The sequence below is a fragment of the Pterocles gutturalis genome, unplaced genomic scaffold (assembly GCF_000699245.1).
Source record: "Pterocles gutturalis isolate BGI_N339 unplaced genomic scaffold, ASM69924v1 scaffold20954, whole genome shotgun sequence".
NCBI classification, from domain to species: Eukaryota; Metazoa; Chordata; class Aves; order Pterocliformes; family Pteroclidae; genus Pterocles; species Pterocles gutturalis.
Genome location: NW_010128759.1, coordinates 40,379 through 54,629, shown reverse-complemented (window position 1 = coordinate 54,629; position 14,251 = coordinate 40,379). Strand labels below are relative to the sequence as shown.

The 14,251-nt window shown below is 36.7% G+C and overlaps 1 protein-coding gene across 1 annotated transcript in view; it reads right to left on the bottom strand.

Moving 5' to 3' along the window:
* The window catches only part of CNKSR2 (connector enhancer of kinase suppressor of Ras 2), a gene marked incomplete at its 5' end in the record, with an annotated part of 92,548 nt that overhangs the window by 47,047 nt on the left and 31,250 nt on the right, over positions 1-14,251 (bottom strand). The window contains 5 exons of the mRNA XM_010079748.1: positions 1,208-1,275; positions 7,205-7,276; positions 9,610-9,683; positions 11,860-12,032; positions 12,832-12,880. Of these exons, the coding sequence (XP_010078050.1) occupies positions 1,208-1,275; positions 7,205-7,276; positions 9,610-9,683; positions 11,860-12,032; positions 12,832-12,880 (436 nt within the window). The remainder of the gene's footprint in view (positions 1-1,207; positions 1,276-7,204; positions 7,277-9,609; positions 9,684-11,859; positions 12,033-12,831; positions 12,881-14,251) is intronic.

The window sequence follows — 14,251 nt, the reverse complement described above, 5'->3', positions numbered from 1 at the left end:
TTGCACAGTGTCTCTCAGGAAAATGGCACTGCAGCAACACATTACAAAGAGACATACCATGCGTATCTTCCTTCTCAGGGTATCAGACCAGCAGGTCAGGGTTAAGGCTCCTGTCACATAGGTTGGTATTGAACCATGACTTTGGAGGACACCACGTGGCCTAGTGATAGTCTTTTGAACAAAACTCTCCCGGAAAGTGGTTAGAAATATAGTCTTTGTAAAGAAAAGACTAGATTAAAAACATTGCTGCTGCAGCTCTGAGCTATCAGCTTTTTGGATGAAAAGGCAGAACCTTACTGATGAAGGCTGCAGAGCCACAGAATTAACAAGTGAGGTTTTGACTCAGTGGGCAGCAGCCAGACAGGCATCTGGATAAGCTCTGGATCATTATGACCACTGCAATTTTCTGGTGCCTGCTGCCAGGTACATCTGTAAAAAAGAGTGTGTATTCAAAAAGCCAGCTGCCTGCCAAAGCAGCTAGTTGGAGAGGAACAATTCCGTGGATCCATGTCACTGGCAATTCTAGGAAACAACCTCCCCAACACAAGTGAGGACGGACCCTTTCTTTTTCCTGCCTGCAAACAGGATTTCTACTTCAACAAACTAAAGCAAAGTGACTCATTGTTTTATACATGCCACCTTTTTAAACTGGTGAAATATTAGACATTAAAAATAAACAAAATGCTGTAAACCTGCAACTCCAAATGAAATGCCAACACAGCTTTAGCACACACTGCAATATAGCAAAACCAGTAGAAATCACAAAAAATTAAATGGCCTTAAAATTAAAGTCTTTAGGGGATATCCAATTATGTCAACAGGCTTTAGAAGAATGGTTTTGTTCCTAAGACCAATTTATTTCCCTGTGAATTCAAACACCAAATACAATGTTTAAAAATTTTTCTTAGTTTGCAGATTCTTAAGTTTCTTCTTGGTATCACAAACCGGAGCTTATTGGCAGTACATTTGCTGCTTTTAGCTACCTTTCGTGGCCTTTTCAGAAATAATCCAGTGTCTGTGGACCAGAATCTGAAGGAGCTAATCAAAACCCCTGAGACAGAAGGAATTCTTTAAAGCAACAACAGTGATACCCATATGTGAATTGCTCTCAGATGACAAGAATGAGGCCTGATACACAGCAAGGAAAAAAGAACAGATGAACTTTTGATAAGAGCTGATGGAAGAAACCAACATAACAAAACATTACCTTGCTCTTGTTTGATCCTCTCTCTTTCTGCATAGCCAGCAGCAAGCATGTTAATTCTGTTTAGCCATCTGAAATAACATTAAAAAAAGCAGTGATACTGATCCAGCCTCTTAATTTTTGGGTCCATTGCTACATAAAAAAAAGTTAGGAGCATCTGAAGGAGATTTAGCAATGTTATTTTTCATATTAAACAGCTCTTTTCTTTGATACTCTTACTCAGGGAGTCTCCAAAGATCTATGATTTTGCTGTTGAACAAATTGTTTTCACAGCAAAGTCTTTATTTCAAATGGAAAACCATGTCTGATGTCAAACATATGTAAAATAAAGGATTTGGAGGTAATCAAAGAGCTATTAAGTCTGTTGCTCACAGATATGCCATCACAGCAACACTCCTGCTGTTCTGATTTCTTAAGAATAAACATCACTTTTCAGAGATTTAAGCAATATTTTAAGGCCTGAATTGGCAACTTAGCAGAGGAACAGAGCAGAAACCAGCAATAAAAAGAACAGGTTCACTCCCAAACAGACACTGAGCTTTAATTATGCCATTATGAGTTTTAGAGCTTACCTACAGTGCCAAGTACAAAGAGAAGGAGGCATATCAGAATTCACTTTTGTGTTCATGTCAGAGAAGGAGGAGAGAAAAGACAGTTGCCTCTATGCAATTCACATCTAAGGCTTTAACCTCAATTTAGACTTGAAAAAATGCTTCCATAAACTGCACAAATTAAAAAAAAAACCAAACCAACAAACTATTTGCTATTCTCTTCAAGCAAGGCTGTCATTGCCAAGCATACACTCAACTGCCTGTACTGATGCACTGCTTCAACCTGCCCTTTTCCCCCATGGGCTCTCAGTGTTATTCATTATCCAAATGCTTACACAAAATCAAGTCCTCCACCACTGAGGCTTTAAAGCACCATGACAACTTCCTGTGGTTGTCCATTTCATGGTAAACCTGGAATTACTTACTCCAGTCATCCCATAGTCAGGATTTGACAGGCCTGGTTTGCCAACCCACAGGCTTGCAATTTTACTGCTAGGGTGTACAGAAGGTGAAGTCAGGTTTGTGTTCTCTTCAGGAATGTGAAACTCCTGTTTCAGAAAACTGTGCCTGATGGGTTTCATTTGCATACTGTATGCATGGAAACAGGATGTAGTATTGTCTCAGCAAGGGGACATCTTTGTAATCACTCCTGTATGCCAGCCTCCAAGACATTTCAGTGCAGGGTAAGCAGGCATCAGATCATAAAATACAGTTGCTCTCCTTGAAATTAACTCCTGTCGCTGTCTATAAACTGTGACAAGATGTAGGATCTGTAAATCACGTTAATGGTCCATAAATCATTGTACATTGGGAAGAAAGCTAGAGATTTACTCCTGGAGTGATTACAGAATACTTCATTTTAGCACACAATCAAAACATCTGCGAGAAGAACAGGGAAGCTGAAAAAGAGACTTAAAATGTCTGTTGTAATTGTTAGGAAGTGCCATATACTTGTAAAAATAACTGGCACATAGGAACAGAAATCCAACAAATCATGTCTCAGACGATTTCACGTCTTCAGAGCAGAAAGGTGACCCACTACAAAGCTATCTTTTAGGTTCATATCCCTGATATGTCAAGGCTTTCTTTGGGGAATAAAGCTCAGCTGCCTCGACAGTTCTGCCAGCCCAAATAAGAGTCGCTGAGGCAGGAACCTCACCCAAAGCACTCCAGCCCTGTGCTGCCGAGGGACCAGCAAAGGCCACAGATTTGTCTGTGTCCAAAGGGTAAAGCAGCACAAGAAGACAAGCACCTGCTCTGTCAAATGGCATGGCAGACAGTGGAGGTGGCCCTTTGCTTGCCTCCTGCCTATTTTGGATTTTGTGTTCCCAATTCAGCTCATGGCTTACCATCCCCCAGTGCAGCCAGCAGGGAACAGCCACCTACTGAATCCCTCTGAATATGGCTGCTGAACACAAAATGTTAGATGATGCACCTGTAAAGGTTCTCTTGTTGGAAAACTTCAATCTGTCCTAAATTTCGTGGTAAGTGTGCGTCAGAGTGAGGTAATCAATTAAATTAACTTAACTGACAGTCAACTGATACTGCTTACAGCTACGGTAGATGATTGCTTCCAGAAAAATGTTACTTCCTGAAAAGTATAATCTCATGATAACCCAGGAAATGTATAGCAGTCTGAGAGAGACAGCCAGCAGAGTGACTTCACATTTAATGATTTTCTGCAGGTCATGATCTGTGTCATGTTTTGCGATATCACCTGCAGTGCATACAGGGTGAATGAGAAGGTGCTGATGTTGTTGTAAACCATTAACAACCACAGCTTTTGAGTGGTTTGCCAGTTTAGAAACCAAAAGATTGTTATTGACTTCTGCATATTTTCATATATGTGTCTGCTAAAGCTTCTTTAGATATGGTGAGAATGGTTATGATTAGAGGATTAGTATTATTTTAATAAAGCATAGTTAGAGTTGTGGCTGATTCAAGTTAGAATCAAATGAGAAATCCAATGTACTGGGCTTGTATCACAGAGATACATGAAGATCTCTTGCACAATGGAAGAGGAGTAAAACATGCCCACTTCACAAAGCACTAGGGACAAAAATTCCAAGCATACAGTTATAAAAATATTCCTTACTATGAATATTAAAAGATACAAGGCCCTAGGACATGGGAAGATTTAAATGTTTCTTCTCTACGGTGTGCTGTGTCCTGGTAGCCACTGTAACTTTCAGAGGCCAAGGAAATATTCCTTCCTTAGTGCAAATACAGCTTTAATTTTCTTGTGAGAATTATACAATCTATTTGTCAGGTATGATAATAAATACAGTACTACTGGTAGCTGCAGCAGTCATCTAGGTTTTTTTTTTTTTTTTAAGAATGGCACATACATTTCTTGTCAGTATTTAATTAAACCAATTTTATGACATATAGAACAGAACAAAAAACCCCCAATCTTTCTGTAGACCTGTAACTTCTGTAAAGAAGAATGCACAATACCGGCACTCTCACAGAATAGTAGGAAAGATTTTTCTATCTTATCCCATGCTCCAGGTAGAGGTAATGCTTTTAGTCAAAGAAGGGTGCCAAATTGTCCTTAATCATAAAGCTCGAGGATACAGGATGAACTTGGTATATAGGAATACGGATACCTTACAGTGTCTGTTAAGTACCCAACTGCAGTTTAACCAGAATAAAGAGGCCTGTAGACAACTGACCATATTTCCCTGTCTAGAAGATATAATTTTGGCAGCCATATATATAATCACTTAAAAAATGGACAGTTTGGAATAAAAAGGAAGAATAAGAGTATTATAAGTATTTAAGCTGGCCAACCCTGAAAAGGATGCATTTGCCGCTGAGTTGATGATCAGGATATTTGAGTAAAGAACAAATAGTTAGTCTATAAAGCAGCAGGCACAGTTACCATGGAAAATAAAAATAAAGTTACATATAGTATCATGAAGTAAAAATATATGGACTGCCTTCTGCATCAGAATATTTTCTTGGAATGGGAATAACAATGAATTTCCAAGAAAGAAGTTTCTATGACTACGCACTTACACTAGTAAAACAGTACTTTGCATCAATGAAGGATATTCTGTCCTTCCTCTCACCCAGACTAAGCACGTTATACAGGTAGAAAGAACACTTTTCCTGGAGCAACCATGCAGATGAAAGGAACTTCAGATGCCACAACAATAAAGTTCAGTGATCATAGTTCTCCAGACTCCTTACCAGCATGATGGTGTGGCACAGTCATAAAAGTAGTAAGAAATTTGAATAATGACAGTTACCTGAGAATAAAATACCCATTTTATGTGAGCAGATACACACTAACAAAAACTTCATATCCTGCAAACACTTTTTGTTTAAAAAACAACTGAACCATTTTATAGAAGGGATGAAGGAATTGAACCATTTTGAACTTTCAGTTACACTATGTATCAGCAGTTTTCTACTTTAATTTCTTCTGCTTCAAGTATAAACAGAACTGAAATGACCACATGAAACATAATTAAAATGTATGTCAGAAACCTGACTGAAAAAGAAGAGAAACTGATCAAAACAGTTTTAATTTAACTTAATAACTTGATACTGTGTTTGACTTCAGCTAGGCTACAAAATGCTTTCAGACAGGAAGCATTTTACTATCTCTCCATTTGAAAGACTGTTTTTCAGTAACCCATCTTTTTTTCCAATATATTGAGTTAATCAAATGTTTGTGAAGGTGAACTACTTTTTCTAATACACTAAACAAAGAGAAAAAATAAAATTATTTGGTGGGACTCTGATGGCAACTCAGATGTAAGAATTTCAAGAAATTCCACAGACCTTGACAGAGTTGCTTTAAATTTACATGTGTATAACTCTGATCAATATTTGGTCAAGCTCCTGCTAACTGAATTAATGAGCACTTTTTTCAAAACACAATAAAAAGACTATTTGTGCTGAGAAGTTAAAAAACTTTTCGTTCTTGGGTTTTAGACTGTGCAATATATTTTTAAAGAATTGATGCATATTTGCTGCTGCTTTATGATTACTGAACAGTTATATAAACTTTTATCCTTAGAAAAAAGGTGCCTTGCCATACTGACTGAGGACCTGCTGACAGAAATGATTGATCTACTGCTGTAGTTCAGGCTATGCTGAATAGATCATGCCATTATTCTGTTTGCTGTGCAGCAAATTGCATTTTGAGTGATTGGCTTGACAGAATTCTCAACGAAAGGCAAGCCTAAAATTTTACAAACACTTAAAAAGGTCTTAAGTTTTCTAACTGAGGAGAGACTTTTGAAGCGAGCCTTAGTCATGCATGAACTTTTGAAAAAAATGTTAACAGACAGCTATTTCTAAATGAAAGCAAGTATACTATAGTATCAACATAACTTTCCAGTCAAATATTATCAGTAAAGGACTGGCAGTACCCTGCAGGTGCTCTGCCAGGTAGCTGAATCTAGCACACACAGGAGAGATTAAACCATGATTACAGTACTTACTAACAGCTTTATGGATTGAGTTTTATCTCCTTTGTCCTCTGTTTTAAAAGCAATTTTCTCAGCAAGGATGTCCACGGACATTATCTAAGATAGAACAATTCTCAGGCTGCAATAATAGATTTTTGTGTCCTCTGTCATATGATGAGAGTGGTGTATTATTTCGAACTGAATTAATTTCAGTTTATGTTGTGAAAAAAATTAAATAAAACCCCAAATATTTGAAGACATGAGATCCATGTTTGTAATTCGGAATTCAAATGAATTGAGAGCAACTGTGTTTATTTTGTGCTGAAGCCTCTGAAAAAATCGCACAAGTGGCCTAAAATAGGTACAGTAAAGCTCAATAGCCAAAGAACTAAGACTGAAGTCCTTGTTCTTTTTGGGTGGCTGAGATCTTCCCCACTAAATTCAATATAACCAAAATTTTACTTCAACAAGTAGGTTAAATTCACGGCAGTAGAGAGAATCTGCAAAATTCATCCCTTCTAATCTCTACCTCTTTTTTCAAGACCGGCACAAGAAAAATCAGTGAATGCTTTAAATTTTTCTCCAACTTCTCATTCCGTCCAGGGACAGAAATAGAAGCACCCCCAAAGCAAGCATCACATGTCTTTGGGAGTATGTTAGGAAGCAGAGTTGGAGATATAGCACCTTTGCAGGTGCTGCACAGCCAAAAGCAGCATTGCAGAAACCTGGAATTCTGAAACTGTGTTTGGATGTTGTTTCACATACTGTATCTGTTTCTTTTTAGAAAGAGGAAATCTTGTTTCTAAAAATCTTCAAACCTTTGTTTCAAAAAAAGTAACTTTTGCATGAATTGAATATTTAGCATTTGCAGCCACTCAGAAATAATACTACTCTACACTTATTTTTTCAACTATTAAATTTAACTTTTTAGATTAACATGTAATTTATTATCACTGTGTTATTACTAGCTTCAAGTAGTGTCACATTTAAGGAATGGTTCCTTGAACTTTGCTAGATTTCCTTACCTGTTCATATCATCTAGATGTTCAGCAGCAAAATAAAAACTTTTGATCTTAGGATGGCAAGCTTTGAATGCACTGTAGAGGAAAAACATAATTATAAAAATGTAATGGTGCAACTCTTTTTTTTTTTTTTTTAATGTAAGATAGTGTGGTCACTACAGAATGAGATGAGTTCAGATTTCCTGAGCTGTTGGATGCCCTCAAACAGTATACAACCATACAACTCTTAGGATTGTGCCAGATTTCACCAAGTAATGTGTTCTTCAACTACCGCTTTCTAAATAATGGTTGATTCATATGTGCATCAATATTGTTCAAAAGTCACCTGTAGTGTGCCATATTTGGATAAAGTTAACCAATTAAGGATATAAGTTTATGTATCAGGTAATTTTGCTGACATACCTATAGGTGTCCATTTTTTTCTGAACAGAAAATTGACTGAACAATTTATTCAATACCAGTCCTGGTGATTTCTCACATCCCAATGATCTTGACATTACCTTTAGCTCTAATGACTGCATTTCAAACAGAAAAACGTGATGCACTTCTGGAAAGCTGTTATAAATCAACAATGTGTTCTTGAGGTCATTCAAAGCAATGGGCAATTACATCTCATCTTTTCTTTCCACTGAAGTAATCAACATGACTGGGCTGAGAGAATTACTGCATTTCATACATAATATGAAATAAATTACTAGAAACAATTTTTTAACTATGTTGGATAAAGATTTATGGTGAGGTACTTGAAGATTCAGAAAATGCATCTGAAAGTAATTAATAATTTACAGTACAGAAGAATAATTTTTGAGAATAGCCTGAAGCTGTCTCTTAAAATAAGAACAAAATCTGTGTAACAGTCCCAAAGAAAGTAAGGGAAACTGCAAAGCTGATGCATGAAGAAGACGATCACAACTTTTCTGAGATGTAATGGATTATATAAATATATACATATAAGGGATATATATATAATAATTGTCACTCTCTCTAATCCATTGTGTCCATATATGTAAATATATGAAAAAAGATTTTAAGAAACCAGGGATATGAAACTGATACCCAGAAGAGTTACTGCTAGTGAAGGTAACATAAAATTGAGACAAAAAGAATTCCTCTAATGCATAAGAGCTTGACACAATGCTATGCAAGTGGAAGCAGATGCACAGTGACATCCCAAAACTTGACTTCTTAAAATGGTTACAGCATCTGTCATCTGGATTCTTTGAGGTTTTTTTTCTTTATTTGCCACCTAAGCAAGGAATTTTAATAGCCACATTTCGTTCTACTATCCAGTAGATACCAAATCAAGGAAAAAAGCAATTTAAGCAGGGTGCAATTCTGAATAATGTGTTGACTTCATGCTGCTGCCCAAACAAAAAAGGAAAAATGAAGCACTTCAGCAAAGCAGCCCAAGGACACAGGACAATAAGCCCAAGCTGACATATTTTTTTTTAAATGCAGTTTTCATTTTCTGCCCTTTGAGACCATAATCAAAGAGCAGAGTTCATCTTGAAGAGATATGCTGACCAACTGATACAAGGTCAGTATCTTCTTTAGCACTGTATGTACTACAAATCATACCATTTTAATTTTGCAATTGCTTTTCTGTACAAATTTCAGTGATTCCAAAGTCTTGATAAACTTAAAAGAACAGTAAAAACCATTAGAAGGCAAGGCAAAAAGTTTTCAAGAACAATGACTCTAAAAATACCTCTGTGGAAGTATGCACCTGTCACAACGCTACATATGCTTGAATTTACATCTAAATAAAAATCAGATGTGTGCAATGGCACAAATCTGGACGGCAGTATACACAGCTAGGTGAAAAGTTATTTGAGAACTTTAGGTCATACCTCAAAAATAGTGCAAATCACTAACGTTCTGTTTTTTTACTCTGCCTCAGGACTGGTACACTGTGTCAGCAAACTTTGAGATGATGCTAACTAATTTGGAGTTACATTAAAGATTGATGCCTAGCCATGAACTTGTGGACTTTTTGATTTGGATGGTCTCTATATTATTCTTAAAGCTCTTTATTGAGCTTAAAGGTTTCACACCCTCACACTCCAACCCCCAAGAAACAAACAAAAAAATCTCCAAAAACAGAAAGGAATGAAAATAAAGGAAACCCAGGAAAATCAAGGGACAGAAGCAGCCAAGCAACCTTCTTGCTCTTAATTAATTTTGCTCTAGTCAAGCACTGTGATTGATGACAAAGAACAAAAAACCTTCTTCAGGAGAGATTTCACACAGAAACCACACTGAATTTGCCTGTTCTGTATGAGCTTATTCTGTGATACACGCACACGATCATTGTAACAAAGTCCATTATGCCACAGTTTTAAGGGAAAAACTTGCTCTTTGTTCCACTATTTCTGTTGTACCGTTGCATTATTTTTGAGCATACTTACTATTTCTTGCGGCATTCACTGGCTCTGTCGATTTTAAATTCAGGTAGACTGATGAATCCTTCTGCTTTTTCATCCTGCAAAGACAGTTCTAGATATTACTGTTGTTAAGGTGTCAGAAAAAAAAAAAATCCCACCTCACTGAAAGCTTAAAGATATTTTCACTTGCCTCCTTCTTATATAAGGAATACTAATGTATGCTCTGCTCTGGCAAACCTCCCACAGAAGTCACTGGTACTTTTGCCAAAGTAGTAAGACAGATCCCTTGTTGAAAAATACAATGTGAAATATCTTTTTTTCTCGAACAATTTCACAGCTGAACCAGCATTTGAAAATACAGAAAATTATCTAATGTATTCAGGCAATTAATTACTGTAATTAGTTAATTTGGGGGGAAGATGGACTAATTAGTAAGGAGAAATGCAGCCTACTGTAAGAAATAGGGAGAAAAGCAATTTAAATGTGTGCTGTTTATGATCTTTATATGATATCACAGCCAAGAGGCATATCTCTCTTCAGCTACTTTCACCGCTCTCTCAACACTCAAGAAAGAAGACATCTGACCTTCCTCCCCTCTCCTCTGAAGACCGCACATAATTTATCAGATACTTAATCTCTTTTGACTTTTCACAACCTGAAAGCATTATTTATTTTAAGACACTAATACATCAGTAACACAGACTCTCTTATTTAATTGCTCATAACTTCACATGACAAATTAATATAGGATCATGAAAGTGAAGCTGCAGAAAACACGTATGTATGTTAAGGAATTAAAGAGAACTAGATCTTATTCTCAGAATCTCCATAGTTATTTATGCCACATATGCAGTCCATATGACTATATGTTTTCTTAAAAATAAATAAATGACACAAATCAGCATATAAAACTGGAACTAGAGTCGTTCTGGGGAAGATACAAGGTTGGAACAGGTTTGGCATTAGCAGATATTTTAAAATGGAAAGAACACTGTTTAGAATAATTTTTGCTATTTCTTTTTTTGCATGGTTGCCTAAGGAAACAAAATTTTGTCAAAGGCACTGTTTGCTTGCCTGTCCATCTGCCACTGAGGCTCCTACCTGCCAGCTTTTGAATCTATTGGTGATTGCAGACAGTTTGGTGAGGGAGCTGAGGTCTCAAAAGTAATAGAGTCTCAGCAAGTCTCAGGGAAATTTAGGATGCGGGGAGACAGAAGTGCTCAGACCACTGCCCTCTCCATGGGAAGGTAAGGCAGAACTCAGTGGTTCCACATGCACCTTGGCCATGGCTGGTGACCAGTTATTGTACTTGTAGATAGGAATTACTGCCCTGATGAAGAACTTGTTGTAACCTTGAGGAGGGAGAATAGAGAGGAATGAGTTAAGGTTACTGATCTGAAACTGTGATCAAGGCACAAATGGGATGACTCTGTGGGAAGACAGGCTTCGGTAACTGTTCATGGAGCAACTGGCTTGCTATCTAGTCAGGGAAAAATGGGGATCAGAATATTTTAAAAAGGTTATGTACAAATGTTTGCAGTGATTAAAAGAACAAGTCTAGGACTGAATGCATCCACACATTGGCAGCAATTTTATCTCAGGATATTTACTAACGAGATGAATAGGGTTTTAAAATTAGGGTTTCCTAACTCACTGGCAAAAAGCTTTTTTTTGCTTTTTGCTTTTTAGCTTTTTTGCTAAAGTTAATATAAATAAACGTGCACAAATACAGAAAATGTTTCACAATCAAAGCTGTACACAATTCAGTTGGGCTGCTCTGGTGCTTTTAAGTTCAGCATATGTGAGCACTGAAATTATATCAAAAGCTACAAAGAAGGAACAACAGGAGAACACAACTGAGAAAACAAAAGCATCTTCCTTAATTGCTAGAGGTTTTGGTGATTTCACTATCAGAGAAAAACAAGAAACACCAGGCAGCACATCATTAAAGTTTACACTCCCATGACTAAGCTTGAATGACAGGATTAAATAACTACCTTTTCACTTTGAAGTGTTTGAGGATAGATTTATTCTAAACTGGTAGGAGCACAACCAGCAAAATATCATATTTCTCCATGTAGTAAAAGGTGAATTTGAAGGACCATATATTTCTGGACCTTAATGGTAGCTTAGTCAGGCAGTTAGTATTAATTTCAGTGTGATTATTTGGGTGAATAAAGTTATTCATATATATATGAAGCACTGGCTTCCCACCAACTCATGACAACAGCGTTACGCAGAGTATTTGTTAAGACAGTGAGCACAGGTGCTTACCTCTTCATTGATATACCAGTATAGAGATGTATCCTTCAGGACAAACCAGTATTTCTTCCACTTCTGGGAGAAATAACTCTTGGCATCTTTCTTCTTCCAAAGCCAGCCTTCACAGTCCCCTCGACCGAGATCTTTACATGAGATCCGTCTTTTGCTTTTACCAGGAATAGGAGCTGAAAATGACAATGAGCTGACGTAAAAGCGTTTGACTTGTCCACTACATCAACAAGACAGCTACCCAGAAAGCATTATATATTTGCTTAAGAAAATTAATTAAAAATTTCAACCTCAATTAGTCATGAATAAATTATTACAAAACACCTATTTTGACCACAAAGTCTGTGCAAAGCAACGTAAGTTAAAGAAAGTAAAGAAAAGAAAACAAACCATGTTCAGCACCTCACAAAGCTCATATTCTATGGATAAAACAAACAAAAAAAGGCAACCCAGAAAAGGAAGACATTGTAGAGGAAAGAAAGGCAAGATATTTAAAAATAAGACAAATGGTTATTTGTAATTTTCAACAAATTAATATTGCACAACAGATTAAAGCACACAGCATATAAATTCATGTATTTTCACAGTTGGCTGCCAATTACAACAATGTAAGTACTTCATGGGTATTCAAAAACCTCTCTTTGCAGCTCCTTTTGCAACTAAACTGTTCCTAAGGCCTTTGTACTTCTAAATCAAAGGAAGACAATCTACTACGATATAAATTACCTGACAGCTTAGGTAATGAGCGAGGGCTGCAGTAAGATATTACCTGCACGCAACTGGAAAAACCAGCAGGTAGAGAAGCATTAGGAAACAATGAGACACCAGTAATGGACTAACACCTCAACATGATCAACCGAATTAAACATTGGATTGGAACTAACAAGTTCTAGTTCCTCAGATACTGCAATACTATAAACGTGAATGTTGGCAACTCCCTTCCTACCAATACATGAAAACAAATTTAATTTTTACCTTTGTTCTTCTTTTTACTTTTCTGCTGTAGAGAAGACTGCTGAAATGTCTACAAGAAAATCAAAATGGAAGAAATGAAAATACAGTGTTTATATCCAACCACATCCTTATCACAAAAGAAGTGTAATGTTGTGAACACTGAAGTCATCACCAGGTTAACACCAGCCAACAGACTTCTAGGCCCAAGAAGAAAAGTACCTTTAGTCCACATGTTCATAAGGTTGTAAAGAAAAGCACACAGAGAAACATCTTAAAATAGACCACAAATTAGTTTGCCAAAACAACTGTATCTCTTTAAAATGGTCACTCTTCTCTTGTTCTGTTATTAAGGAAGGAATGTCTCCCTTTGGTTAGTATGATAGTGAAGCTACACAGCCTGTATATTTCTAATATATCGTCTAATTAATGTCTTCCTGACATAAATATGCAAATATGTAAATAAACCCACTGCCTAATGCAGGTGTGAAGACATTTATGCAATGGTCTTTAAAACATCAGACAATCTGCTCAGAAACAGGCCCAATATTTTTAAAGACATCAATAAAACTCTGCTAAATCACAGCTGGGAAAAAGTGTCCCAAATAAATATTCTGAAATAGAAAACACATTAATTTTACCCAGTCTGGACCAGAAGTATCTCCCTCCAGTTGATCCACTCCCATGAACCAACCCATTGCCTTGGCAATAAGACAGGATGGAATTATTCCTTTACTTATGATCCCAGCTTATTAAAAATGGCAATACATATTAACACATTTTATCATAATTTCTGTTAAAAAACTTTAATTCAGATAATCACCATCACTCAAGTGAAATATAAAAATAATTCTTTAATTAATCACTCCAAAATTTAAAGACATTATTTGAGTTGTTTTGAATTTCTGAATTTTAGTTTTCTATATAGATAGACAGGTGTATTAATGCTGTAACTGAGAAAAGGCCACGTTAGAGTGTCTGTGTATTAAAACCTCTTATTTCAGCTTAATGTGAATCAATACAAAAATCAAAGCTTTTGTGCCAGTTGATAAAAATAAATTTAAGCAAAAGCACTGACAGCCCTGTGAGCCCAAATCCTGTTCCTAGCAGATAAGACAAACCCTTACCCCAGCTTACAAGGCTCCTTTTTCAGTTCAAAGAGCTGCTTTTCATTTTCTTCTTCTCGGTTCCCGTACACCTGAGCTCACGTGCAGCAGGCTGAGGCTCAGCTTCAGAAGGATGTCTTGCCTCACAGCACAGACATTCTCAAGCAGCAAATACTAAAATGCCCATGGGGATATATTACCAGTAATACAATGATAATTAAGTGTAATATAAAAAATCATCAGTAGATGTGCTGGCCCATTGTAGACTGTATCTGAAGAAAGCTACTTAGCTGTATTGCCACCTCGGATGGTCAAAACAGGCCTCCACTGGGAAGAAA